At 54.9% G+C, this 27,442-nt stretch overlaps 3 protein-coding genes across 12 annotated transcripts in view; 2 read left to right on the forward strand and 1 right to left on the reverse strand.

Moving 5' to 3' along the window:
- The first annotated feature begins 256 nt into the window (after positions 1-256).
- Positions 257-13,690, forward strand: CARD9 (caspase recruitment domain family member 9). Of its 6 annotated transcripts, none has more exons than XM_016187430.2 (13): positions 257-405; positions 1,676-1,870; positions 2,086-2,223; positions 3,013-3,317; positions 3,454-3,633; positions 3,727-3,870; positions 4,151-4,276; positions 10,265-10,339; positions 10,818-10,856; positions 11,247-11,322; positions 12,873-12,949; positions 13,308-13,384; positions 13,467-13,690. In XM_016187430.2, exons 2-13 carry the CDS (start codon positions 1,687-1,689, stop codon positions 13,564-13,566), a joined length of 1,521 nt encoding a protein of 506 aa, XP_016042916.1. In that variant the 5' UTR covers positions 257-405; positions 1,676-1,686; the 3' UTR covers positions 13,567-13,690. The 6 variants fall into 6 exon arrangements, with proteins under 6 accessions (XP_016042916.1, XP_060055367.1, XP_060055369.1 ...); XM_016187428.2 differs by having other exon boundaries at positions 258-405; positions 10,265-10,456; XM_060199384.1 differs by lacking the exon at positions 12,873-12,949 and having other exon boundaries at positions 10,265-10,456.
- Positions 13,691-13,802: 112 nt separating this feature from the next.
- Positions 13,803-15,928, forward strand: DNLZ (DNL-type zinc finger). Its single transcript, XM_007521521.3, has 3 exons — positions 13,803-14,090; positions 14,335-14,474; positions 15,665-15,928. Exons 1-3 carry the CDS (start codon positions 13,869-13,871, stop codon positions 15,831-15,833), a joined length of 531 nt encoding a protein of 176 aa, XP_007521583.1. The 5' UTR covers positions 13,803-13,868; the 3' UTR covers positions 15,834-15,928.
- Positions 15,929-19,638: 3,710 nt separating this feature from the next.
- The window catches only part of GPSM1 (G protein signaling modulator 1), a 29,441-nt gene continuing 21,637 nt past the window's right edge, over positions 19,639-27,442 (reverse strand). For 3 of the 5 annotated variants that reach the window (XM_016187431.2, XM_007521461.3, XM_007521460.3), the window contains 3 exons: positions 22,720-22,876; positions 22,072-22,280; positions 19,639-21,082 (listed from right to left, as the gene is read on the reverse strand). In XM_016187431.2, the coding sequence (XP_016042917.1) occupies positions 20,876-21,082; positions 22,072-22,280; positions 22,720-22,876 (573 nt within the window). In that variant the 3' untranslated portion in view covers positions 19,639-20,875. Of the gene's footprint in view, positions 21,083-21,115; positions 21,584-22,071; positions 22,281-22,719; positions 22,877-25,175; positions 25,319-27,442 lie in introns of those variants that run through there. The other 2 variants (XM_016187432.2, XM_060199388.1) reach the window with 2 other exon arrangements.

The raw sequence follows: 27,442 nt of genomic DNA on the forward strand, positions 1-27,442 counted from the left end.
TCAGACCAACATCCCTCTGCTGGAGAAGCCCCTGAAAACCTGCACCACCCCAAACTGACTGGAAGGTGGGTTGGCCTCATCCAGCCTCTGGGAGGCCCCATGTTGGTACAGCCACTTTACAAGCATGTGCTCTGCCCCCCCCCCCCACCAGGGGAGACTGTAGTGATCCCAGCAGCTCTCCTCAGAACATACTTCCATTTCCCTTGGCCCCGCCTCCGGGGCTCTGGCTGTCAAATCAGGAGGCAGGTCACCGGGGCCTCTGGAGTTAGCCAGAACACATCAGGAAGTGCAGAGGCTTTTCTCCTACTGCACCTGCCCTCACGCCTGCTGAGCCGAGCCACCAGAGCACCTCTTAACACTCGCCGACAGGCTGAGCAGCATCCAGGTGCCCCCAAGGACCCTCAGGTAGGCTGACCCTGTTATCTGCTGAGGTAGCTGCTCAGGTGTCTGTGCTTGAGGCAGACAGCAGGGACCTGGGGAGCCCAACTTCCAGATAGGCACCTTCTCAGCCACCAGATACCTGCTTGTACACATTTGAGGGCATGAACTCAAGGCATCAGGTGTGGGCTACATGTTTTAGGTTAGAAAGGCAGAGAGTAGGCTGACTGTCCCAGGAACCACCACCCTGAGCAGCTGGGTTGAATGGAATGACTGAGTCCAGCAAAGAGTTGGAGAATTCCCTTCAGAAATCCTAGAGAAGAGTGTAGGCCACTACCCCTCTGCCCCCCACCCCCACCACAGGCTAGGAACCAGCAAGTCCCATGCAGACAGAGGCTCTGTCAGAGGTGGCTGGGTCAGGGACTCTGACCCCAGGAGACACAATCACATGGCTATGACCTGGCCCTGGGAAGCAGTTTCCTGCCCACTGGTAGAACCATAGGTGATCCTGTCAGGCATCTCAGTGGCAACCCCTGAGAATGTGGTCAAGGACGGGCCTCATTCTGGGAGTAGGAGAGGAGCCTGGGGAAGTCTGATGCCTGGGATCCGAGAGGCTGCAGAAGGTGCCCAGCAGCATTCCGGGCTGATTGTGGGTGACAAGCCAGCTCTTCCCAGAGTGCTGGGCCAGCTCCCCTATGGGCGGTCCATGACCTTCCTTCCCAAATAGCAGTGACTCGCACAGACCAGCCTCAGACAGCTGCTGGGCAACTGTTGCATCACTAGCCAGCCACAGGAAGGAGGATGGGGACTGGGCCCTGAGCAGACACTGAGTTGGAAATGGGGAAGTCTACAGAATAGGACCGGGCAATGCACAGGTGGGCGGGGCACTCACCAATGTGCTCTCAACCCAGCCTGGGCACTGGCTGTCCTGTCTTGCCATAAGTTTGTGCCAACACCTCCTACATCCCCATCTCCATTGGTGGGAGGCAACCATCCCTGAAAGTGTGTGTGTGCGTGCGTGCACATACACACACATGCATGTACAAAGGGGGCGAGAGAATGCTCCTGACCCTGGAGTAGTCTCCACACCTCCTCCAAGCTTTTTTAGGTGACTTGAGGAAAGAGAAAGTCGAGGACCAGGAGAAGCTGGAGGCAAGCACTCAGGTTATCTGATGGGGAACAGAGCTCTGTGTCTCCCTCTGTTGGTGACAGAGGCAAGATAGCAGGTGGCCATAGTGAGACTGGCCACCACTCCACACTGCCCCTAGGCCTGACCACCCCTCTCGCTGCTCTCCAGCACCCTGCACTATGTCTGACTATGAGAACGACGATGAGTGCTGGAGTATCCTGGAGGGCTTCCGGGTGAAGCTCATCTCCGTCATCGACCCCTCACGCATCACTCCCTACCTGAGGCAGTGCAAGGTCCTAAACCCCGATGACGAGGAGCAGGTGCTGAGCGACCCCAACCTGGTCATCCGCAAGCGGAAAGTGGGTCAGTGCCACTTTTTCAGGAGCTCAGGCCCAGAGTGTGATGCCCACCCTCACAGCACATGTGGTCCTTGTGAGGGCCCTGACTGGCCTGGCCCTGCATCCCTGTACCCCACTCTGCCTGCTTTGATAGTCTAGAGTCCTGGGTGGCCAGCATTGGAGGGCAGTAGGGCCAGAGTCCCACCCCTAAGGAGCCCCTTCTGGCATCTCTGGTTGCAGGCGTACTCCTGGACATCCTGCAGAGAACAGGTCACAAGGGCTACGTGGCCTTCCTGGAGAGCCTGGAGCTCTATTACCCGCAACTCTACAAAAAGGTCACGGGCAAGGAGCCTGCTCGGGTCTTCTCCATGATCATCGGTGAGGCTGGCTAGGGCCTGGGGCCCCTGGTGGGAGAGGACCAGACAGGGGTGTACTGGTGTAGGGCTGCATTAGACCTGACGGGGCAGAGTGAGCAAGAGGCCGAGGGTGATGGGACGGCACAGGATACAGGGGTGGGCACGTGCGGCTGGAAGCTGGGCTGCTAAACCCCAGTGGTCTAGGTTTCTCAAAGATAAATAGGGTGAAAGAAAATGAGAGCTACACACAGGAAAGCAGTATCTGGTCATTATCTTGATTCCAAACATTCATGGATAGAGCAAAACTGGAGAAAGGGACCCCTCTTTTCAGTGTTCCCTGCCTCCCAGCAAACCCTACTTGAATTCCCCCTCCCCTGGAACCTGAGGGTTCTTCTGGTCATCAGAATTGGGAGCAGGTGGCAAGCTCTGAGTCCCTCTGATCCTCCCAGGCCACAGCCACTGCCTCCTGACGAGAGAGGCCTGTGGTCACTTCCAGCACCAGACAAAATCGACCTTCTGCTGGTCTGGAATCCTGTCCTCTTACCTCTCAATTAAGATTCTAACAAAATTAAGCAAACAAAAGTGGTGGTGGTGGAGGGTGGCGCCTGACCCCTGGCAACCCCATGTTGGGGTGAGGCTGGGACAGGGGCTGGAAAGATGATTCTGAACTTGAGTTCATTTCCTGGGTGGGGAACACTCCAGATCTGGACTTGACCACACCCCTCGATGGGCTCTTTGTCCCCTGGAGGCCCTGGGAGGTAGTGGATCAGGGAAGCCAGTGGTGGCAAGCTGACGCTGGCCAGGTCTGCAGATGCATCAGGGGAATCGGGCCTGACACAGCTGCTGATGAGCGAGGTCATGAAGCTGCAGAAGAAGGTGCAGGACCTGACGGCTCTGCTGAGCTCCAAGGATGATTTCATCAAGGAGCTTCGGGTGAAAGACAGCCTGCTAAGAAAGCACCAGGAGCGCGTGCAGAGGCTCAAGGAGGAGTGCGAGGCAGGCAGCCGGGAGCTCAAGCGCTGCAAGGATGAGAACTACGAGCTGGCCCTGCGCCTGGCCCGCCAGAGTGAGGAGAAGGGCGCCGCCCTCATGCGCACACGTGATCTACAGCTGGAGGTGCCCATCCCACAGGCCCGAGGGTGGGCATCCCGAGAGAGTCCACTGGCCTCCATCCCACAGGGCAGGACTGCACGGGAGGCTGGCAGGGTGACGAGGCAGGGACAGGTTCTGTGCTGACAACTGCATCCCGCAGATCGACCGGCTCAAGCACAGCCTCATGAAGGCGGAAGACGACTGCAAGGTGGAGCGCAAGCACACACTGAAGCTCAGGCACGCCATGGAGCAGAGGCCCAGCCAGGAGCTGCTGTGGGAACTGCAGCAGGAGAAAGCCCTTCTGCAGGCCCGGGTGCAAGAACTGGAGGTCTCCACCCAGGTAAGGCTAGCAGGGTAGCTGCTTCTTGGGGGTGGTATGGGTCTCTCCTAGCCTGACTTCTGCCCTGCTGCCATCTCCCTTTGCCACCTGCAGGAGGGGAAACTAGACAAGAACAGCCCCTACATCCAGGTGCTGGAGGAGGACTGGCGGCAGGCACTGCAGGACCACCAGGAGCAGGCCAACACCATCTTCTCCCTGCGCAAGGACCTGCGCCAGGGAGAGGCCCTACGATCCCGGGTATGCAGTGAGGCAGGCGGGCACTGGGCCTAGGGACCCAAGCCGAGCTGAGGGCCTGCCCTGGGATGGGGACTTTCAGCCCCAAGCCCCAACTTCATCCTTCCTGGGACCTGGTCCTCTTACCCCATCCCTAGCCTATAGTCCCCAGGATGACCAGGGCCAGTTTGGTGGGAGGCTGACTTTCTGCTGATCCCAGTGGGCCTGGTCAAGTGTTACAGGGGAAAGAGGAGGTGTCATTTTTGGCAGAGGGAACGGTGGTAGCTAACCAGTGTCTGTGCAGTGCATGGAAGAGAAGGAGATGTTTGAGCTGCAGTGCCAGGCCCTGAGGAAGGACTCAAGAATGTACAAGGACCGCATTGAAGCCATCCTGCAGCAGATGGAGGAGGTGGTCATTGAGCGGGACCAGGTGGGTGGCCTGCTGGCAAAGAGAATATTATTATTATTATTACCTCCAGGGTTATCACTGGGGCTCGGTGCCTGCACTATGAATCCACTGCTCCTAGAGGCTATTTTTTTCCCTTTTGTTGTTTATCATGGTTATTATTATTGTTGTTGTTATTGATGTTGTTGTTCGATAGGACAGAGAGAAATCGAGAGAGGAGGGGAAAAGAGCATGTTGTCTTACAAGAATGGGAACTTTCTATCTAGCTCTGCAAATATTTTTATGTTAAGTGGTTTAAAACATTTGTATTTTATTATTCATTTATTTGTTTATTTATTTATTTATTTATTTATTTTGGATACAGACAGAAAGAAATTGCTAGGGAGAGAGACATGTGGCAGTGCTTCACCACTCAAGGAGCTTCCCCTGTAGCTGGGACCAGGGACTTGATCTGGTACCTGTACACTGTAATGTGCGCACTCACCCCGATGTGTCGCAGCCCAGCCTCTGCAAATAGTTGTTTTTTTTTAAGACTTATCCATGGCCTGTGAGGTGGTGCAGTGGATGAACTGTTGGATTTTCAAACATGAAGTCCAGAGTTAGATCCCTGGCATCACATATGTGAGTGATGCTCTGTTTCTCTCTCCCTAATTACTAAATGAATCTTTCTTTCTTTCTTTCTTCCTTCCTTCCTTCCTTCCTTCCTTCCTGCCTGCCTGCCTGCCTGCCTTCCTTCCTTTTCTTCCTTCCTGCCTTCCTTTCTTTCTTTCTTTCTTTCTTTCTTTCTTTCTTTCTTTCTTTCTTTCTTTCTTTCTTTCCTTCTTTCGCCAGAGCACTGCTCAGCTCTGGCATAAGCCATAAGGTGGTATGGGGAATTGAAATTGAACCTGAGACTTCAGAGCCTCAGGCATGAGAGTCTCTTTGCATAACCATTATGCTATCTACCCCCCGCCCTTAAATGAATATTTCTAAAAAGCTCTAATAAAGGGAGTCAGGTGGTAGTGCAGCGGTTTAAGCGCAGGTGGCACAAAGTACAAGGACATAAGGATCCCAGTTTGAGCCCCTGGCTCCTCACTTGCTGGGGGTGGGGGGAGATCCCTTCACAAGCAGTGAAGCAGGTCTGCAGGTGTCTGTCTTTCTCTCCCCCTCTCTGTCTCCTCCTCCTCTCTCCATTTCTCTCTGTCCTATCCAACAGTGACATCAAGAATAACTACAACAATAAAACAATAAGGGCAACAAAAGGGAATAAATAAATAAATAATTTTTTTTTTTTAAATGCTGTGATAAAAAAGGGGGCAGACAATGGCGCACCTGGCTGAACACACATATTACTCTGAGCAAGGACCTGGGTTCAAGCCTCCAGTGCCCACCTGCAGGAGGGAAGTTTCACAGGGGTCTTTCTCCCTTTTTCTCCTCTCCCTCCCCCCTCAATTTCTCTCTGTCCTATTGAATAAAATAGAATTAAAAAATGGAAAAGATGGCAACCAAGAGGAGTGGTAGAGGGGGGAGGTAGGTGGAAGCTGGACGCTCACCAGGTGAGGACTTTAGTGATCAGAGGGGGTACAGGTTGGGGGCATAGGCCGCTGAGGTGAAAATTAGCCTTTTCTTTGCTTGCTTTCAAACTGCAAGTATTAAATTAGGGATGTGGGGGGCCAGGTGGTGATGCACCTGGTTAAGTGCTCACATTACAGTGTGCAAGGACCTGGGTTTCACCTGCAGGTAAAGCTTCATGAGTGGTGGCTGCATGTGTCTCTCTGTCTCTTTCCCCCTCTGTCCCTTTCCTTCTCTATACCCCCTTCCTCTCAATTTCTATCTCTATCCAATAATTAAAAAAATAATGTTTAGAAAAAGAGATTAGGGATGTTATAAGTTTCTCTGTTTTTATTAATGATTTGATATTGATTTTCAAAATTATGAGATGTGGTCTGGGAGGTGGTGCAGTGGATAAAGCATTGGACTTTCTTTTTTTTAATTTCTTTATTGGGGAATTGATGTTTTACATTCAACAGTAAATACAATAATGCATTGGACTTTCAAGCATGAGGTCCTGAGTTCAATCCCCGGCAGCACATGTACCAGAGTGATGTCTGACTCTTTCTCTCTCCTCCTATGTTTCTCATTAATAAGTAAATAAATCTAAAAACTAAGACAATTAAAAATAAATAAAATAAATAATTATGAGATAACAGGGGTATAATTCCACACCTTTTCCACCACCAGAATTCTATATCCCTTTTCCCTTCATTGGAAACTGCATTGCTTCTCTCAAGATCACAGATATGGGTTGACTATTACTTCTTTTTTCATTATTTTTTATTATCTTTACTTATTGATTGGATAGAGACAGTCAGAAATCAAGAGGGAAGGGAGGGATAGAGAGGATGAGAGACAGAGAGACACCTGCAGCCCTGCTTCACCACTCACAAAGCTTTCCCCCTGCAGGTGGGGACTGGAAGCTCGAACCTGAGTCTCTGCGCACTGTAACATGTGTGCTCAACCAGGTGCGCCATCACCCGGCGCCTCAATAGTACTTCTTTTTTAAAAATATATTTATTTATTTCCTTTTGTTGCCCTTATTGTTTTATTGTTGTAGTTGTTATTTCTGTTGTTATTATTGTTGTTGTTGTTAGATAGGACAGAGAGAAATGGAGAGAGGAGGGGAAGACAGAGAGGGGGAGAGAAAAAGAGACACCTGCAGACCTGCTTTACTGCTTGTGAAGCGACTCCCCTGCAGGTGGGGAGCCGAGGGCTTGAACCGGGATCCTTATTCTGGTCCTTGCACTTTGTACCATGTGCACTTAACCCGCTGTGCTACTGGCCGACTCTCCTGACTATTACTTCTATAACTATCGATATTTATATATGTTTGCCCATTTTTTCGATGGTCCTGCCATTAATCTTCCTTAGTGCCCCCCCTTTTTTTCTCTCTTCTCTTTTTTGGGTCCTGATGGAATTGGATTTCAGAGTTCTCTGGTCATCTGGTCTGTCATCTTCCCGTAACACTTATTATAACACATATTATATTATAATATTATAATTACATTATAATGATTATATTATAACAATTATACATTATATTGTATTATATTATATTAATCACGTATCCTCTGGGGATATGGACCAAACTTCTCTATGGGGAGCAGAAGGTGGAGTTCTGACTTCTATAACTGCTTCTCTGCTGGACAAAGGTATTGGCAGGTCGATTCAGACCCCCAGCCTGTTTCTGTCTTTCCTTAGTGAAGTGTTGTTATTTTCTGACCAAGTCCTGTCTTGCATACTGCTACAGTGGGCTATGGCATGGCTTCCTGGATTGTGAATGGATACACAGATCACCCTCCCATGGTCTAACATAAGAAAAGCATGCTAGAGTGTTATCCAGCAACAGTGGGCTTTTGTTTTTCAGTGTGGTGCAGGGAAATGAAACCAGGACCTTGCACAAGCACAATTCTGTTGTCTAGGTATTACTAGAGTAAAAAGCACTGTCCAGAGCTGTGTGCTCTGGGCAGCTGAGAGAGGCTTCCAATGGGACATCTGGGTTAAAAGGAACCTACAATTTTTTTAAATTAAAAAAAAAATTATTGGGAGTCGGGCGGTAGCGCAGTGGGTTAAGCACACGTGGCACAAAGTGCAAGGACTGGCTTAACGATCCCAGTTTGAACCCCTGGCTTCCCACCTGCAGGGGAGTCGCTTCACAGGCGGAGAAGCAGGTCTGCAGGTGCCTATCTTTCTCTCCCCCCTCTTCCCCTCCTCTCTCAATTTCTCTCTGTCCTATCCAACAACGTCAATAACAACAACAATAATTACAACAATTAAACAAGGGGAACAAAAAGGAAAAAATAAAAATAAATATTAAAAATTTTTATTATCTTTACTTATTGGATAGAGACAGCCAGAAATCAAGAAGGAAGGGGGAATAGAGAGGGAGAGAGACAGAGAGAGACACCTGCAACACTGCTTTCACAGCTCGTGAAGTTTTCCCAAGCTACAGGTGGGGACCGGGGACTCAAACCTGGGTCTTTGTGCATTGTAGCATGTGCACTCAACCAGGTGCGCCACCACCTGGCCCCCGGAACCTACAATTTAAGGACTTAAGGCTTGGGCAGGGGGTAGACTGCAAAGAGACTCTTATGCCTTAGGCTCTAAAGTCCCAGGTTCAATACCGCCCCCCCCCACCTCTATAAACCAGAGCTGAGAAAAAAAAAAGTGCAAGGATTGGTGCAAGGGCCCTGGTTCGAGCCCCTGGCTTCCCACCTGCAGGGGGGTCACTTCACAGGCAATGAAGCAGGTCTGCAGATGTCTTTCTCTCCCCCTCTTGATTTCTCGCTGTCCTATCCAACAACAGCAACAGCAACGGCGACAATAACAATACAAGGGCAACAAAATGGGAAATAAATGGTCACCAGGAGCAGTGGATGCATAGTGCAGGCACCGAGCTCCAACAATAAGCCTTGGAGGAAAACAAACAAACAAACAAACAAAAAAACCCTCCTATTTAAAATTTTTTATTATCTTTATTTACTTGATAGAAACAGCCAGAAATTGAGAGGAAAGGGGAGACAGAGAAGGAGAGACACCTGCAGCCCTGCTTCACCACTCGTGAAGCTTTCCCTGTGCAGGTGGGACCGGGGCTTGAATGCTGGTCCTTCTGCATTATAACATGTGCGCTCAACCAGGTGTGCCACAACCCAGCCCTGGTTCTATTTTTTTTTTATCTGAGCTTTTTAAAAAGATTTATTGAGTGGGGTCGGGTGGTAGCACAGTGGCTTAAGTGCACGTGGCATGAAGCGCAAGGACTGGCATAACTCCTGCAGGGGAGTTGCTTCATAGGTGGTGAAGCAAGTCTGCAGGTGTCTATCTTTCTCTCCCCCTCTCTGTCTTCCCCTCTTATCTCCATTTCTCTCTGTCCTATCCAACAAGGACGACATCAAAAACAACAATAATAACTACAACAATAAAACAAGGGCAACAAAAGGGAATGAATGAATGATTAAATAAATAAATAAATAATAATTTTATTAAAAAAAAAAAAAGATCCCGGGTTCGAGCCGCAGGCTCCCCACCTGCAGGGAAGTCGATTCACAAACGGTGAAGCAGGTCAACAGGTGTCTCTCTTTCTCTCTCCCTCTGTCTTCCCCTCCTCTCTTCATTTCTCTCTGTCCTATCTAACAATGACAACATCAATAACAATAACAATAAAAAACAAGGACAAAAAAGGGAAAATAAATATATATAAAATTAAAAATAAAACAACAGGGCCTCACTTGTGCTTAGCATCCTTTTTTAAAAAGAATATTTTATTATTTAAATTTTAGCTTTTTTTTTTCTTTTCTTTTTTTAACCAGAGCACTGCTCAGCTCTGGCTATGGTGGTGCAGGGGATTGAACCTAGGACTTTGGAGCCTCAGGCATGAGAGCCTGTTTGCATAACCATTATACTACCTACCCCTGCCCCTAAGATATCCTTTCTCACTGCTGAGCCATCTCTCAGTCCCAGCGGTGGTATTCTTGAAAGCGAGCCACAACCTGAAACTGTTGAGATGTGGCTGTGAATGGGTCTGGGGCTTCCCACTGACACACAGGACTTGGCTGGCCACAGGGTCGACAGGGACCAGTTTGAGCGTCCAGGTGATTTGTACCTCCCGTATATCTTCTCTCTTATTTTTTCCCCTTTATTTTATAGGACAGAGAGAAATTGAGAGGTGAGGGAGGATAAAGAGGGAGAAAGAGAGCGATACCTGCAGACTTGCTTCATCATTCATGAAGTGTGCCCCCCGCGGGTGGGGATAGAGGTTGGAACCCGGGTCCTTGCACGTGGTAATGTGTGCACTTAACTTGGTATGCCCCACCCGGGTAGCTCCATCCTTGTGTCTCCTCCACTGTCCACACTCCCATCACGAGCATTCATTATGTGTATAAATCCCCCCGAGTTGAAAAGCAGGAGGCTTGGGAGGGCTGCAGCACTCAGTCAAGTCCCCCTGAGGTGTCCACTGGTCCTGTCGTGATGTCCCCACAGGCCATGGCCGCGCGGGAGGAGCTGCACACACAGTGTGCGAGGAACCTGCAGGAGAAGGACAGCCTGCGCAAGCAGGTCCGCGAGCTGAGCGAGAAGGTGGATGAGCTGCAGTTGCAGCTGTTCCAGCGTGAGGGCCAGCTGCTGGCTGTGGAGGGCAGGCTCAAGCGGCAGCAACTGGACACACTCTTGTTGGTGGGCCTCCTGGGGCTGGGGCTTTCCAGTGGCTATTGGCCCATCTCCCATTGTGTGTGTGGGGGTGTCACTGGGGATGTGACCACTCAGGAGCAGGCGTGTCTCTGGAGCTCAGAGAAGCTGGAGGCTCTGGCAGACTCCTGGCCTTTGCTTCCCTTCTCTGCATGGCTGGCTTCTAGTGAAGCCCTCCTGGCAGGGATATCTGGGGCAGATGGGTGTACAGCCTGCCAGGGCCTAGAGAGTGGCTTCCCTGTAGGACGGGCTACCTGGGGCCTTCACTGAGCCCCACTCACCCCACCCATGCTTGGGGCTGCTCAGTGCCCCTGTAGTCTGTTCACTGAGTCCTCTTCTGTGGCTGCAGAGCTCTGACCTGGAGGACTGCTCACCCAGGAACTCCCAGGTGAGTGTGATGACACCTCACCTTGAGGAGGTAGCTCCTGAGGTGGGGCTCTGCTCAACCACAGCTTTGTACATGCTCCTTAGAAGCTCTGTCCCTTGCCCCCTATTCAGCCCGGTCCTGCATCTGCTGAAGTGGGTGAACCTCTTGTTCCCTGTCTACAGTCTCAGCCAGTGGAAAGGAAGCAGCAGGCACATGACCTAGTCTCTGTGTATGCTGGGCAGTGCCTGTTCCTGGCCCTTGTGTTGGAGCCTTTTTGCTGGGACCCTGGGCTCAAATCCCTGAGCAGACCCTGCCAGAGATCACACCGAGGGTTGTTTAGTGAACAGTGAGGCTAGGGGCAGACTCAGCCATGGGAGCGTGGTCTAATGCTTGTCTATTTCTCTTTGGAAGCTCTCACTCCCTCAGGACCTGGAAGAGGAAGCCCAGCTCTCAGACAGGGGTGAGAAGGGGCATGCCAGTCACAAAGGTGCCAGTATTATTACAATTATTATTATTATTATTATTATTGGATAGTACAGAGAGAAGTTGAGGGGGAGGGAAGAAAGAGAGGGAGAGAGAAAGATGGACACCTGCAGACCAGCTTCCCCCCGGAAGGTGGGAAGCTGGGGGCTTGAACCGGGATCCTTGTGCCAGTCTCTGTGCTTCATACTATGTGCACTTAACCTGGTGCACTACCATCCAGCCCCTCTAAAGGGTGCCAGTCTTGACCTCAGCACACACAGTCCCTTCAGGACCCAGGGCAGTGTGGTCCAGCCTTGCCCCGTCCATCTTCACAACCTCACTTTACAGATAGGGAAACTGAGGCTCAAAGACAGGACACCCTCCAAACAAACAAACAAAACCAAAAACACCTTCCAAGGAGCCAACGAGAAGCCAGTCCTAGGTGTGCTAGTGGTATCTCAGCTCCTATGTTGAGAATGCCATCATTCCTGGCTGTCTGCTCTGGACCTGGGCGTGGCCAGCATCCTGCATGCATTGGCTTCCTCTGGAACTGAAGGGAGGGTCTGTGAACAGATGCCTAGGTGGGCTCATTCTGAGGGCAGTGTCAGGTGGAAGCTGGGAGGTCTGGGAAGAGGCAGGGCCTCAATGATGGGCCCCAGCTTCTAAGAGAAGGCAAAAAAGGAACCAGGACAGGTGGCAAAGGAAGTGAGAGGTCAGGCTGTTACTGCCCAGCTGCCGCACCCCCGCCTCCTGTGAGGCTCAGGAGGTGGAAGACACTGAGGGAGATAGGGTGACACTGCCCCATCTGAGTCTGGGAACCCTAGTCAAGGGTGTTATAGCCCCTCACTGGAGCTGGGTCAGGCTTGAGAAGTGATGTTGCTCCAGAAACGCCAGCTGCCCATTGCCTGGAGAACCCGGGTCCCTCTCACCATGATGTCCCTGAGACCTGGATGTCCACAGTTCCCATCAGGACCAGTTTAGGGGAACCAGCTCCTCAAAGCACCTGTAAAGAGTCCTGAGCCCTGGGCCATTTTGGACCTTGGCAGATTACGTGGAGTCTGGCAGCACAGCATGTTTTGCAGTGGTGCAGCGGGGGGTGGGTGGGGGGTGGGGGTGGTGGTGTGTGGGGTGTGTGTGTGCTAGCAAGGCCTTCTGTTGTGTCTGATTTCCCACCTATTATCGCCATAACAATGCACCAGCAGAGAGTGTGGTAACCCAGACTGGGGTCATGGTTAGGCCTCAGGTCTGGGGAGTGAGTGAACCAACTCCCACAGTCCAGGGAGGTCTACCTGTTCTCAACCCTCTGGCGATGGTCAGCTTGGGAGAAGCAGAGGCTAATGGCAGGAGCGCTGGGACCTGCTGCCTGTCTGCCCCCAGGGCCTCTTCCTGGGAGAGGAGTGGGCAGGTTATGTCCCTATGTCCTAGTCTGTTTGTCCAGAGAGTGGGGAGTCCTGGTGGGGTGAATGAAGCCTCAGCCTGTGCCAGATTCATCAGGAGTGAGGGGGAGTGAATCTTGGCTGGGCCCAGCAAGGTCCCTGCAGGTGGGCAGACCCAAAGCACGATTCTCCTTTTCAGGTGTCCCAGCTGACAGGGAGAGCCCAGAGCAGCCTTTTCCAACTCTGCAGAAGGAACGGCTTTCACTCTCCCCCAATGTAAGGCTACCATGGGGTCCCTGCAGCCTTGGCTGCTCCCGGAGTGGGTCTCAGAGTGACAGGTCACAGGAACAGGGGTTCCTCTGGGGATGTCACCGAGGTCTCTGCCTATGAGCCCCTGGGGTACAGCCAGCCTGACTGTCCGCTACCCCCCTCCTCCAGGGCATATAGTAGAAGGAAAAGTGGCTGCTGTCCTGACATCCTAAGGTGGGGGTGTTCCACTGGAAATACGAAACCTTGTTTCAGGCTGGCAGGGCTGCACTCTTCATGCCTATGGCCCCGGGTCTATTGGCCCAGGGGCTGGAGCGGGGTTCTCAGGGCAGCCCTGGCCAGAGCCTGAGCGTCCCTCCTTCTCCAGGACACAGGTCTAGGCTGCGGGGAGCCCCCTGAGAAGGAGCGGCGGCGCCTCAAGGAGAGCTTCGAGAACTACCGCAGGTTGGCAGAGTGGGCGCCGGGCGGAAGGGAGGTGCAGGGCCGCGCCCCGACATCTAGCACACCTAGCGCGGGTCTCCCGCAGGAAGCGGGCTCTCCGGAAGATGCAGCAGTGCTCGAGGCAGGGCGAAGTGGACTGGGAGAACACCACGGGCAGCGACAACACCGACACCGAGGGCTCCTAGCGAGAATGAGGGCTACCATCCCCGACCACCTGCACTGGATGCCCCAGGCGCACCTCCCCGCGCGCATCACGAGGCACAAGGCAATGCCAGGAGCTCGCAAATAAAAGGCCATTTTGCACTTCGCTACCGGGTGTCCGCTCACTCCGCCCGCACGCCAGGGGGCAGCAGAGCGCCGCACGCGCCACCGCCGCCGGAAGCCAGGACGGCCACTTCCGCCTCTTGCCCGCTTCCAACATGGCGGCGGTGTGGCCTCAGAGGGGTGGGGCAGAAGCGAGGCAGGACGGCCGAGGCCGCAAGGCGGAATGCTGCGCGTGGCGCTGGGTCGCGTGCTGGCGCTGTGGAGTCGCGCGAGACCCCAAGGGCCAGGCCTGAGGAGTCTGTGGGGATGTGGGCTCCACCCGGAGGTCGTGAGTAGGCGGCGGGCGCTGGGCTGGGGCTGGAGGCGCTCGAGCTCCACGCCGGAACCTGGGGCGGCGCTGGGGCGCGTGGAGACGTCACACTACCAGCTAGCCTACACCTGCAAGGTGGGGGTGTTGCGGGGACTGCTGGCTGCGGCCTCCCGCGAGGGGCGGGGCTACCCGGGGCGGAACTCCGCGGCGGGTGTGGCCAACGTTCTGGGCGGGCCCCACGTTGGGTGGGGCTAATCCTCTGGGCGGAGCTAACCGTCAGGGGCGTGGTTATCCCTCCAGTGTCAGTCTCCCGCCTGGCTCTTCTGGGGTAGGGGCGGGGCCAGGCCCATGACCTCACTGGCCCTGGACATCTTGCCAGGTCTGCGGAACTCGGTCATCCAAGCGCATCTCCAAGCTGGCCTATCATCAGGGTGTGGTCATTGTGACCTGCCCCGGCTGCCAGAACCACCACATCATTGCCGACAACCTGGGCTGGTTTTCGGATCTGGATGGGAAGAGGTGAGACCACCTGAACAGACCAGTGATGGAGGCCTGATGGTTCCAGGGTCAGGGTACTCTTCCCCTCATGAAGTTGCAAAATCCATCTCTCAGTCCTATCACAGGGGGAATTGCAGATGGACAAGTAACTTTTTTTTTTTTTTTTTTAATTAGAGGAGAGAACCAGAGCATTGTTTGGTACATGTGATGTCAGGGGTCAAACTCTGGTGCAAGTTCAGTAGCTCTGGCTACTACACAACCTCCTGGGTTACCAACAAGTAACTTATTTTTTTTGTCATCACTGAGACTTTGTGTGTGTGTATGTGGGGAGATCATAACACTGAAGCTTCCCTCACTGCCGTAATACTCAACATGTGGTGTGCCAAGGGCTGTTACCTGGGTTATTTTTTTCCAGATAGAGGATGAGAGAAAGAGAGACATCAGAGCACTGCTCCACCACGGGTTAAAATTCCCCTTTGCATAGTTGCTTCCATGTGCTGAGCAGGGACTTGAGCCTGTGCATAGTAGAGTGTGGGCTGTGCTGGGTGAACCATGTCCCAGCCCCTGGAGGCTTCATCTGCTAAATCTCTGCCCTTGGCAGACCTTTGTGCCCTGCTTCACTGCATGACCTCTGCCCTCCACTGGTGGCCTTTAGGAATTGAAATTAAGTTTATTCTTAGAACAAATACTTCCTTTATGGATGCTGTTCAGGGGACAGGGATCCACATGTGTCACTTTTATTTTTAAAAAATTATTTACTTATTGGATAGAAACAGAAATCAAGGGGGAAGGGGAAGATACAGTGGGAGAGAGACATCAATAGCCCTGCTTCACCACTCATGAAGCTTCCCCTTGCAGTTGGGGAGCAGGGGCTTGAACCTTGGTCCTTGAGTATGGTAACATGCACACTTAGCCAGATGTACCACCACCCAGCCCGCACATCTGTCACTTTTTAGCACTTTCTGAAGCTGTCTCGTGAGCACATTGACTTGTAGGTGGATGCAGACAATGTGGCTTGGTGAGATTCTCCTGGCTACTGGCACTGGGTAGCTTCATCCTCCACGAAGAGTAGAGTGGGGTCAGCTGCTGCCCTGGCCTGTGGTGGCTTTAATGTCACACTATTGTTAGAGCCCACAAGTTGGTCTCAGGGTTCCCTTGAGATGCTGAGATGCATGGGGTCTGGAGTACCACCTCACCTCCTCTCCTTGCAGGAATATTGAAGAAATTCTGGCAGCCAGAGGGGAGAAGGTACACCGAATGGCCAATGAGGGGACTCTAGAACTGGTTTCTGAGGCTGCTGGGGGCCCCAAATCCATGGATGCTGTGGAGCAGGGCAAGGACCAGGATCCCATTCACCCGGGCAAGACGGAATGCAGCTGACCCCACCTTCTGCCCAGGAAAGGGTTGCCTCAGACTGGGCCCTCTGCACTTGGCTAGTTTTCCACCAATAAACAGACATTTTAAAAAATTTCTTTATTGAGGAATTAATGATTTACAGTTGACAGTGAAATACAATAGTTTATACATGCATAACTTTTTTTTTTCATATTCCCTTTTGTTGCCCTTTTTTTTTTTATTGTTGCAGTTACTGATGTCGTCGTTGTTGGATAGGACAGAGAGAAATCGAGAGAAGAAGGGAAGACAGAGGGGAGAGAAAGACATCTGCAGACCTACTTCACTGCTTGTGAAGCATCCCCTGCAGGTGGGGAGTCGGGCTCGAACCAGAATCTTTACTGCTGGTTCTTGTGCTTCGTGGCACGTGTGCTTAACCCGCTGCGCTACCGCCTGACTCCCAGCCATGCACGACATTTCTATGTAACAATACAACCCCCACCGGGTCTTCCTCTGCCATCCTGTTCCAGGACCTGAACCCTCCCCCCCACCCCAGAGTCTTTTGCTTTGGTGCAGTACCACCAACTCCAGTCCAAGTTCTTCTTCGTCTTTTTCCCTTCAGATCTTGTTTTTCAAAATAGACATTTTTTAACAGTCCCCTGTAGTGGGGCCCAGGACTCTCCTTGACCCTGTTCAGGAGTCAGAATGACTCATGAGAGTCAACCCCACCTGGGTGCTGCCTTCTGCAGCTGCAAGCCCACCCACCACCTGTCCCGTGCAGAGGAGTTGCCCTGTGCACGTCTAACCCATGGAGGGGCTGTCTCTGGGTCGCATCTCTCCCAACTAAGGCTTCGTAGCCTTGGACAGGCACTTTGCCCTGTGACACCACCCTGTTTTACGTTCTGAGGGGACATGGGGCAAGCATGCCCATAATGTTGGTGCTCTGATCTCTTGCAGTGCTCAGGGATAGCTGGAATAGCTAGCTGACCACTACTCTTGCTTGGGGCAGGGTCAGCCCCCTGCAGGGATCCACGCTGGCCAGCCACCGAGCTTCCATGTGTCTCCCAGGCCACACATCGTTCCCTGGCCACACGCAGGACAGCATTGTGAGCCAGCACAGCCTCCTCCTGGGGCCTTGGTCTTGCCTAGAGTCAGCAAACTAGGCTGCTGTCTGTGGCCAAAGATGGGCTGGGGGCTCCATGGGGACCAAGAGTGCCCCTGTGACAGTCCCCTCCCTGGTGGGTGTGATTTGTTTCCCTGCTTGTTTGACTGCCTGCTCAGGATGTTCCTGTGTTTATGAAAGTGAGCAGACCCGGAGAGTGTTTATTTCCAGACATGTTCTGGGCCGTGTGACCTTCAACATTAATCACTAGCCAGTCTCGCAGGGATGCCGGCAGGATCCAACTCTCTGGCTTCACCCGCATCAGCCCTGGTGCTTAGGCATTGTTCTCCTTGACTCAATTACCCCCTGTCCTTCCCACAGCAAGCACCCCTCTATTATCCCACTCGAGCCTCCCGCGCCCTGCGTGGAGGCTGCAGATCCAGAGGCTGAGCTAGGCCTGCTCCTCCAGGGAGCTCCTCAGACATGTTAGGACCAGAGTTTAGGGAGACCTAGAAAACTGGCTGGGCCTGGAGTGCAGAGCTGGACTCAGGAGCGCCAGCCAGGCCAATCCTCGCTTGGGGGATGAAGCAACAGAGGTCTGGACACGTGTATCCACTATGCTTCTTATGTTGTGCTCTAATGCTTTGCACCTGTGCCCTGCTGATCCTGAGGGTCTGTCTCCCCTGAAAGTTAGTTACTTCCTGGAGATCTTCAGCTACTCCTCCCCACCCCCAGGACAGCACAGCAGCCTGTCCTTAGCCTGGTGGCCATGGGGAGCAGTGAAGGCTCCTGCTGACTCTCTGGCCTCCAGTGAGACCTTGCTTCCCAAAGGGTGGCTTCCGCATCTTTTTGGAATCCCTCAGTTGTGTTTTTTTTTTTTTATTTAGTTTTAATTATTGCTATCTTTTGTTTGTTTTTGCCACCAGGGTTATCAGTGGGGCTTGGTGCCTACACAGAGCCACCATTCCTGGGGACTGTTTCTCCCTTTTTCTTCCTTTTTGATAGAGGGTAAGAGACAGAAATAGAGAAGGTGAGACAGACAGCAAACGAGAGACACCTGCAGCACTGCTCTGACACTTTTGAAGCTTCCCTCTGCTTCACTGGGGAACTTTTTTTTTTTTTGCCTCCAGGGTTATTGCTGGGGCTCAGTGCCTACACCATGAATCCACTGCTCCTGGAGGCCATTTTCTCCACCTTTTTGTTGCCCTTGTTTTATTGTTGTAGTTACTATTGTTGTTATTGATGTTGTTGTTGGATAGGACAGAGAGAAATGGAGAGAGGAGGGGAAAACAGAGAGGGGGAGAGAAAGATAGACACCTACAGACCTGCTTCACCGCCTGTAAAGCGACTTCCCTGCAGGTGGGGAGCTGGGGACTCGAACCGGGATCTTTATGCCAGTCCTTGCGGTTCGTGCCATGTGCGCTTAACCTGCTTCGCTACCGCCTGATCCCCGTGGGGAACTATTTTTCAGCTACACCTGAATGTCAATAAAACCTGTATTTGAAAACAGCATGGCCTCGCCCTCAGATGTTTATGCTTACTGTGGCTTCTAGTTCCTGCCCGCCCTTCCAGCCATTTCCTCTCACAAACTCAGTCCAGGCCCCTCTCCCCAGAGAGCCTAATTCAGGAGTTGTGCCTGCAGAGTCCTGGCAAGTGTGATTTCCCAGGGACATTCAGAGGCCTCTCCTGCTACCACCAGCTCCCAGACCCAGGCATCTCTACTGGGGACACTGCTTTATGGTGGCTGCTGGATTGGGAGCACCTTTCTCAAGCTGGTTCCTTTCTGTGACACAGGCTGTCCTTTGGCTTCCCAGGGAGTCCCTAGAGCTTGGTGCCTTGCCCCTTATCAACAGTGGGGGCTGGCTGGGCCATTCCTGGCTCTCTTGCCCTTTGCTGTGCAGGCGCACATGCATATAGCATTTCTCAGCTCAGGCTGTGTTTCCAGAATCAAGACCCACTGCTCTGCCTACCTCTCTCCTCTAGATGGGCCTCTGCCTTGTGTAGACCTGGATGGGGAGGAGGGGGCTCAACCTGTGTAGTGGGTTTCAGGACCTGGAGGTGGATGGGGGACAAGGCTGCCGTGCAGGTCCCCATCTGCCTTTCAGAGCTCCCGACAGAAGGTTCCCAGTAGGACATGGAGTCCAGACCAGGGACAGTCATTCAGCCATGTGCTCTGACTGCCAGCATTTTGGGGGCTCCTAACTCCTTCAATATGCACACTTACCAGACCCCATGGAATTGATCTCCTGGGACAGAGCCTTTTGAGGGGGAGAAGGGTGGTGTCAGAGTCTTGCCCACAAGAGGCTGTGCAGATGAGGGGGTCCACTTGGGGAAAGCAGAGTCACCTGTCCTCTTTGGGTTGTCTAGCTCCACCATGTGCTCTCTGTATCTTGGCATCAAAGTGTTAAGCAGCTCTGTTTCATGCCCCTACAGCCCAACGGGAGTGTGGGGTTCAGAGAATGAAGGCGCTGTGGCCTCCAGCAGCAGCCCCCTCTGGCTGTGTTCCTTGGAAAGAGTCACTTGGCCTCTCTGAGCTCAATCTCTCACAGAATTTAAAACAGAGCAGAGAGGCTTCTGGGGGCTGTGCTGATGTATTGGGGGGGGGGGTGTAAGGGAGCAGCCTGAGCAGGCTGCTTCTGAACCCCAGGCCCTCTGCACAGAACAGGATGCCTGGATGCTCACTCATTTAAGTCAGCAGTGTCTCTTGAAGGACCAAGACCCCCATCCCAGCATGAACCCTGACCAGACAGGTTTCACTTGGCAGACTTTATTTTGGGGAGGGGAAACAAAAAAACAAAAGTACCTGTTGGGTTGGAAAGGACCCACGAACAGCATGGCAAACACATGTGGCAATAAATACACACGTACATTCAAGTATGCGGGCTGCCTGGGACCCGCACCCCCGACCCTGCCCTGAGCTGCACACTGAGCCAGGGCCAGCCTCTACCCAAAGCCCCCCAAGCTACACCTCAGGATGGTGGTACCCAGGGATCTACAGGGGAGCTGGCTGGGGGGGGGGGCAGGAGGTGGGCCCAGGCAGGGAGGGGTCTTAACAAGAGCAGATGACTGTTCCTGGAGGGGGCCTGTCTCCTGCCCACTCCTCAGGCTGATATTGTGGGGGCTGGGGCTGGGCCCTTCCCATGGGAAAAGGCAATGTTGTCATCTCTCCCAACAGGTGGGATGGGTGCACCTTTGGGGGGGGGCTAGGGGAGTGCCAAGGCAGGCTCTCACTGACCCACTGACTTTGGCCATGGCCACAGAGTTGGCACCATTCCCACCCTGCTGGAGTGAGGCTCCACTCTCACAATGTCTCCCGTTCCTGGGGCTTGGTGCTGAGGACTGCCTTAGCTGCCCCCTCCCCACATCAGAACTCAATTAGATTGGGGCTAAAGTGCAGGACCTAGCCTAGGGGCTTGGGGGACAGGCTACAGAGTTTCTGTGCCATCTTCCTCCTTCACCTTCCCCCAGGTAGGAGGGAGAGGGCTCTGCCTGGGGATGTCCCTGGGCCCTGGGGACAACTTTGGGAGGATAGGAAGGTCCATGTCACTAGCTTACCCAGAGATGGGGCATCAGAGACACTTTGGGGGCTTGGGAGAGGCAGCAGGATTTTCACATTTGGCTGGGCAGGGAGAGGGGAGAGAGGGTGTGGACAGCACCGGGGTTCGGGCCGACATGCTGAGGGCCCAGCTGGCCTTGGACAGGGGTGGGATAGCGCAGGGCAGCCTGTGGGAAGCTGTGTACCTTGGGGAGGTCAGCTCTGGACAGAAGTATGACCCCCTAGCCCCACAGGCAACCCTGTGTCAAGCCTGCTGCCTTGGGGAAGGGGGTACTGAGAGGCTACGTGCCCCTTGTGGGGGGGGCTGGAGGTCTGTAGCCCACCCTCAGCCGTGACCACGTGGCTTCTCAGGGGACTGAGGGCATTGTGGGTGACTGGACCCCTCTGGGTCCTAGAGTTGCGAGAGGTGGGCTCGGTTGTGGGAGCAAGGCCTTAGCTGGTGCCCGGCTGGCACTGCTGCCTGGGCTCTGGTGGCCCGCCCACCTCTGGCTCAGGGCTCCCAGCGAGGTCCACCCGCTGCTCATCCATGCGCTTGGCCTGCACCCTCTGGATAAGGCTGAAGAAGTCCTCGTCGGGCATGGTGGGACCTCGGGGCAGCACGTCAGGCGGCGGGCAGCGCTGGTCATCAATTCTGGAGGACTAGGCACACACATGGAAGTCAGCAGCCTCCCCACCCCAGGGCTTCGTGGGCTCAGTGGGCAAGGCAGAGTATGTGCCTGCCCAGGGGCAGAGCCAGCTTAGAAGGGCTGGTCAGGCTTCAGAGTCACATACTGCCCGTCCCCCCAACCCCAGCCCCATGAGCAGTCACCAGAAAGAGCAGGTGGTAAGCTAGCCAGTGGGGTAGGGTGCCCAGGCTTGGAGATGGGGCTGTTGGGGTTCCTCTAGGTCTGCTGGGACAGGCTGGGGCACAACTTCCAGACACCATGGTGTAGTGTGGGGCTCTTCAGGTCCCGTGGGTCAGAATCATGGTCAGAGTCTGGGGGCTGATGCCTGTGGGGGGCTTCTCTGCAGGGTCTGGCGCAGCAGAACAGGGAGCCGGTGCAGCTGCAGGAGCCGGCGCAGCCACCATGCATGCAGGCGGGGGGCTGAGGGGCGCTCAGATGGGGCAGGGTCAGAGGGCGGGCAAAGCTTTCCTCTCCTCTGCGGGAAGGAATGTCAGATCTGGATGCATGCCAGCAGGCAGGGCATTGGGGGTGTGCTGCTCCCCCACTCCCAGCAGGCTCAGTGCAGGTTTTCCCCTGCCTGCCTTTGAGGGGGCCCCATGGGACATAGAGACTCATCCAGCTCTCCCTGCTGTGTGAGTGCCTCTGGCCCTTGGCTGTTGGCATCCAGATGTGGAGGCTAGGGGGTATAGCTCAGTGGTAGAGCATCTGACTGCAAATGTGGAGGCTGGAGGGAGGGGCTTCAAGGCCAAGACCCAGCAACCCACTCCCAAGCTTCTGCATGATAAGGGCAATGCCATGAGGTGGGGGAGCCCTGAGTTGTGGAAGCAGACAGGGCGGAGCTAACAGGATGGGGCATGGTCAGGGCTGAGCAGTGTGACCAGAGCCTAAGGACCACCCCTCCACCTGCCCCCACCTGCCCCTACCCCCATGGAGGGGTGCCGCTTCTCTGGCTCTCAGACCCACCTGGCACTTGATGAGCATGTTGAAGAACTCGTCACCAGGCTCCTGGGGGTCCCCGTCACCGCGCAGGTGTCCGAGGTTGTTGTGGGTGATGCGCAGGCCGGGCAGACTGCCCACGCTGGCCCGCTGGTCATCCAGGCGGCGGCTCTGGGAGCTGGCAATGAGGTCGAAGAACTCCTCCGTCTGGGGAGAGGCTGTCATCGAGGGCTGAGCTGTGAGCAACAGGCAGGGAGACCAGGGTGAGGGGATCCCGGGGGGCCACTGGCCTTACCTCAAGATAGCTCCCACTGCGGGGTGTAATGCAGAGCTGGGAACACACCAAGGGACCCCAGACCCGAGTTGCTCTCAGTTGTTCCAGGCCCACGTCCCTTGCTGGGGCTCCCAGGAAGTGATGGCAGGGGAGCCTGGCCTCCCACACCCTCCGAGGCGGCTGATGTCTGACACGGTGTGTTCCGGAAGGCGGGGATGATTACAGCCTTCCCAGGATGCTGCTCTGGGTGAGGCGGGGGACGGGGGTGCTGCAGTGACAAGGGGCACTTTGCAGCTGGTTGGCTCTGCCCCTCAGAAGCGAGGGCTAGTAGGGGGCATGGGGAGGGGGACACTCCCCCCTACACTTCTCAAAGCTAAGGTGACGCTGGACAGGACACTCACCCATCCTCTCCTCCAGCGTGGGGGCGGCTGTGGCCTCTGCAGCCCCGGGCTGGTTCTCCTCCAGGGGACAGCGCTGATCGTCCATGCGGCTGCTCTGGAACTTGCTCAGCAGGTCAAAGAAACACTCCTCATCCGAGGATGGGGCCCGAGGGATGCTCTGGGAAGCAGAGTGGCAGTCAGCCTCAGCCTCTCACTGGACCCTCACAGACACAGCTGGCGTGGCTTATCCCCAGTGAAGGACAAAACCTTCACTGGCATCTGCAGGTGTCCCCCCACCCCCAGCTTTAGCACCATTGCTGTCCTCTCACTCGTTGCCATTCTCCTTGGCCGTCTCCTCCCTGCCACCTGCCCCAGCTAATGCTTCAATGGCCCCCTACTCCCTGGAGCCTGCCTAGGCCCCCGCCCCCAAGAGTTCTCCTATGTACATAAGTTGACCTTCTGAGCTTGCGTCCTGGGGTCCTGGGATCCTGGCCACTGGCACAGCACAGTGGTATATGGTATACATCCCAGAAGTAGTCTCTGTGCCAGGGCTATATGCAGCAATATGGCTCATATCACCAAAGGCCTGGAGCCTGGACTAGGGGTGGGGGATGAGTCCCAGTCCTAGAGGACAGTGGGTGTATAGGGACCAAAAGGAACTGAGTGTGAGATGGGATGGTCAGTCCTCCCAGGTCCAGGTGGGTGGCTCTGTGGGTGGCATGGTAGCCCAGGGCTGCGGGGGTGGCTGGGGCAGAGCTGGATGGGAGCACAGGCTTCTGCTAGACCATAAGGACTCTCTGTCACTGTGCATTCTAGGGGTGCCCCGTGGGGACATGGACATGTATAACCAGGGGTCAGGGCGGCCCTCAGAGGAGTTCATTCTGGAGGGAAGAGGTGGGTTGAGAAGCAGGAGCCTCACCTATACCTTGGGGCCCACTTCACACATCCATACAGGGGGATCCAAACCCAAAAGGCAGAGTCAGAGCAGGCTCCCTGCCTCATCCCCAACCCTGGAGGTTAATGGTTGAGGAGGCTTAACAGAGCACCCAGGCTGCAAATTGAGGCCCATCTACCTCCCCTGGGAACCAGTGCCTCTGCCCAGCCTGCTGGAGCCTCTCAGGACTGGCTCAGAGGTGGGACTGAAGTTTTGGGACTGCCAGCCAGGCATGACAACCACAAATGCCAGCACCACTGCACAATCCAGGTCATACAGTCATCTGGGGGAGGGGGCGCAGCTCTGGTTCCGGGGAACAAGAGCTGGGTAGGCGCTGCTCTGAGAGCTGAGCTCCTGAAAGCACGGGGACCCAGCAGCGGGGTGCACGCGCACGTGTGTTTAGAGGTGTTCCTAAAGCCAGTGCTGTGGGATGTGGAAGAGACTCCATTTGGAGTCCCACCCCCAGAGGGTCCCGACTCACCCCTAAAGGCCCCACCCAATGGCACGGGAAAGTTTAAACAAACACTCCTCCCTGCTCTTCCCCGCCCCCCCCGCCCCCCCCCCCCCCCGAGCCTGGAGGGGTGGGAAAGGTGGTGCCAGGGGTGGCAAGGTGTCGGGGGAGGTGCAGGGCCTTCCCTCCCTCAGGCTTGTGGGTCTGCTCTTGATAGGCCCTCGCCTAAGCACCCCCCCCATTCCAGGGGACAACTGCACCTGCCCCTGTACTCCTGTATCTGGCCCCAGCTGGGTCCCCCCAGGTGGGCAGTGAGTCAGGTAAATGAGGTCAGGTTCCCAGCTGTGACCCTGACATGCATGTGCCACACTCTATGCCCCCTATTGAAACTTGGGGCTCCAGGGACACTCTGGGAAGACCTTGAGTCTGGCTTCTCTGGGCTCCATCACACTGTGGGGCTGCCAGGCTGGGCAGGACCCTTCACAACCATCTGACAGTCCCCCCAGGTCTGTCTCCTGGCCTGAGGCCTGAAATTTGCTGGGGGCTGGACAGCGCCCCCCACTTACTCCAGGGGGGCCGCTTTCCTCCTCTTGGACTTGGCGAAAATGGGGAGGCCTCAAGCACTTTAGACACCATCCTGGCCTCGAAACACAGGTCCCTGAACATGAGCCCAGTAGGACACACTCGGGGGGGCAGTGCTCAGAGAATACCCCCCACTTCAACTTGTTTTCGCCCCCATCCCTGTCCTTTTGCCCAAGTCTGAATTTCTCCTTAGGTTTCACTCGTCGCTGTGGCCGGGGTCTCTGCCCAGTTTCTGCCAAGGAAGGAGGTGTCCCTCCAAGTTTCCTCACACCCTGCAGAACTGCCCAGGGCTCTGATGGGGAGGCAGCTGGGTCAAGTACAACCCACTGGAACCCAGGTCCCCCCCGCCCCCCCCCCGCTTTGGGCTTGGCTGCCAGAGAGCTGACCATTCCCCCTCTCCAGCCCTCTCCTCCCCATGCATGCTCACCTGCCCTAGCCTCCCAAAAGGACCCTGTTAGCACAGCTACACACAGACCTCCCTCCACCTGTGTGGGGGACCCCCACACTCACACTGGATCCGTAGCCCGCTCCAGCAGCAGCACCCCAGGGCTAGGGGGATGTTCGGCCACGTGGAGCCCAGGAAGGATGCCGACGAGTGGGGTGCCGCCACTCAGCCACGGCTCCTAGTGCTGCCTTGTCACCAGGACCCACTGAGCCTCTCTTGGCTGCATGTTTAAATAGGATCCTGGGTGAGAGCTGGGCCCGCCCACCCGCCCTCACTGCTGTACTCCCTCTCCTTCTCACACACATACACACGCAAGCACAGAGGCAGCTCTATAAACACTGGGAGATGGATTTCCCTGAAAACAATGCTGAGCAGTTACTTCAGGCTACGGCCACTCAGGCCAGTGGAGTGACTTCTCCATGCATGCACTCCCCTCCAGTTGCCCTGTGACCTTACCCAGCTCTGTGGCGCCCACCTCACCCTCTCCTGTCCATCTTGGAGCCTGCCTGCCTGGGGTGGGTCTTAGCCTCAGGCTCCCAGTGGGGCTCAGCCCAGCCCTGTGGCCCAGCTGGTGCCTGGGAAGCCGGCTTTGAGCCCCAGCAGGAGAGGCGAGCCAAGGACAGGGACAGTGAGCCCCTCCTAGGTCCTTCTCTGTCCCTCAGGCTGCCCCTTCCATCCTGGTCCTCAGGAAAATACCCCCCCCCCCACACACACACACCAGCGGCATCCCCAAGACCTTCCCAGGAGGACTTTGCTTAGAAGGGAGCTGGGCCAGGTGCCTGGAGGGCAGGGACCTCAGCCACCTTGGGGTCTGGGCCTTGAGCTAAAAGCCAGCAGGATGCATTTCAAAGGGACTGCCCTGGGGGAGTCCTGCCATGTCCTCCAGCTTGAGGATGCCTTGGAGCTTTTGATCCTGGTCTTGGAACCCCAGTTCCACTGTGACTAGTTGGAAGCCCTCAGGTCATTTTTTTTTTCACTTCTCTTTGCCTCAGTTTCCCCCTCTTGGGGCTGATAAAAAAAAAAAAATCACTATAGGTCACTAGTCTGCATGTCTATTTGGCACAAGGTCCAGGAAAGGATACACAGGTAGGGGGGTGGGGGGCTTCTGTAGCCCATTTCTATCTTGGTTGCCTTTCTAGGGAGACTTTAAAAGCAGCCTTATGTGTGGGGGGTGCTGGTAATGCTGGGGGTACAGAGAGTCAAAAGACACACCTATCTTTGCTCTTCCTGCTGTGGGGGGAGGGGAGGGGAGGCTAGGCACCCGGAGTACAGGGTTTATGCCCCTCCCAATTACAATACATCAATGGATGCATATGCTCCACACTGAGGTAACCCTGGGGCCAATTCCCTCCCTCTAGAGTCCACCCTGGCTCTCTAGTACCTTAAATCTTTTCTGGCCAGGGTTCACGTCCTACTGTGCCCGCTGCCCCCAGCACCAGCCAGCACAAACCCCAGACACCCTTACCTCTGTGGGGTTGTGCCAGCCAGGAGGCCCCTGCATGGCATGGGAGTGGGGGAGCTGGCCCTCTACAAACACTATGCAGTGTCATCAAGAGTCCCTCTCAACAGGGCTCTGGTCTGATGCCCCCTGCCAGAAGGGACAGTTTCTGTAGGGGTGGCCGGCCCAGCCAGGACCCTCCTTGCCTTGTTACTTATGAGAGTAGACAGGTCCTGGCCAAGGTGGGACAAGTGGGGACTCTGTGGGACAGAAGGGAGTCAAACGGGGTCTCGGGGCCCCCACAGGCCTGGTGGCAAAGAGGGGTGCAAAGCAGCGCCTTAAGCTAAGAATACTCAGCGCCCACGCCCCCCACAGGCTGCGAAGGTGCTGATTAAGCCCTTGCTGAGAACTATTTTTAGATGAATTCTGGAGGTTTGGACCCAGCTGTTCTGCACAGGGGCTTCCAGGTTGACCTCTGTACCTGGTTTGGCTATGCACGTGAGCTGCCCTCCAGCGTGCTCCAAATCTGGACTGCTTCTGCACCCTGGGAGTGACCAGTCAGGCTCAAGGACACAGCGGGGCACTGCCAAGCAGCAAGAGGCCTGGCTCCACTCCACAGCTGTCTCAAGTGCCTGACCACTAGTTCACCTGTCCCTGGCTGGCTGCCCACCTGTACTGACTGGAGCTCCACACCTGGGCCATAGTACTGAGCTGGTCTCACCCCATGAGGCTTCTAGGCCAGGTGCAGTGATGGGCACGCTGCACTCTGTTCCTGTGCCATGAACAGGCCTGTGCCTACCAGGGCCCCAAGGGATAGTGCAGGCCAAGGTGGTGTTGTGGTCACCCCTCCCAGGCTCATTGTGCAGTCTTGGACCTTGCCCCCCTCTGCTCTCA

The sequence above is a fragment of the Erinaceus europaeus genome, chromosome 10 (genome assembly GCF_950295315.1).
Source record: "Erinaceus europaeus chromosome 10, mEriEur2.1, whole genome shotgun sequence".
Classification (NCBI taxonomy): Eukaryota; Metazoa; Chordata; class Mammalia; order Eulipotyphla; family Erinaceidae; genus Erinaceus; species Erinaceus europaeus.

Excerpts from the sequence above, each read along its gene's own strand:
- DNLZ (XM_007521521.3), top strand. The coding sequence starts at position 13,869 with ATGCTGCGCGTGGCGCTGGGTCGCGTGCTGGCGCTGTGGAGTCGCGCG. Across the intron at positions 14,091-14,334 it reads AGCTAGCCTACACCTGCAAG|GTCTGCGGAACTCGGTCATC; the intron begins GTGGGGGTGTTG and ends ACATCTTGCCAG. Across the intron at positions 14,475-15,664 it reads TCGGATCTGGATGGGAAGAG|GAATATTGAAGAAATTCTGG; the intron begins GTGAGACCACCT and ends CTCTCCTTGCAG.
- CARD9 (XM_016187428.2), top strand. The coding sequence starts at position 1,687 with ATGTCTGACTATGAGAACGACGATGAGTGCTGGAGTATCCTGGAGGGC. Across the intron at positions 3,634-3,726 it reads AACTGGAGGTCTCCACCCAG|GAGGGGAAACTAGACAAGAA; the intron begins GTAAGGCTAGCA and ends TGCCACCTGCAG. Across the intron at positions 12,950-13,307 it reads GGCTTTCACTCTCCCCCAAT|GACACAGGTCTAGGCTGCGG; the intron begins GTAAGGCTACCA and ends CTCCTTCTCCAG.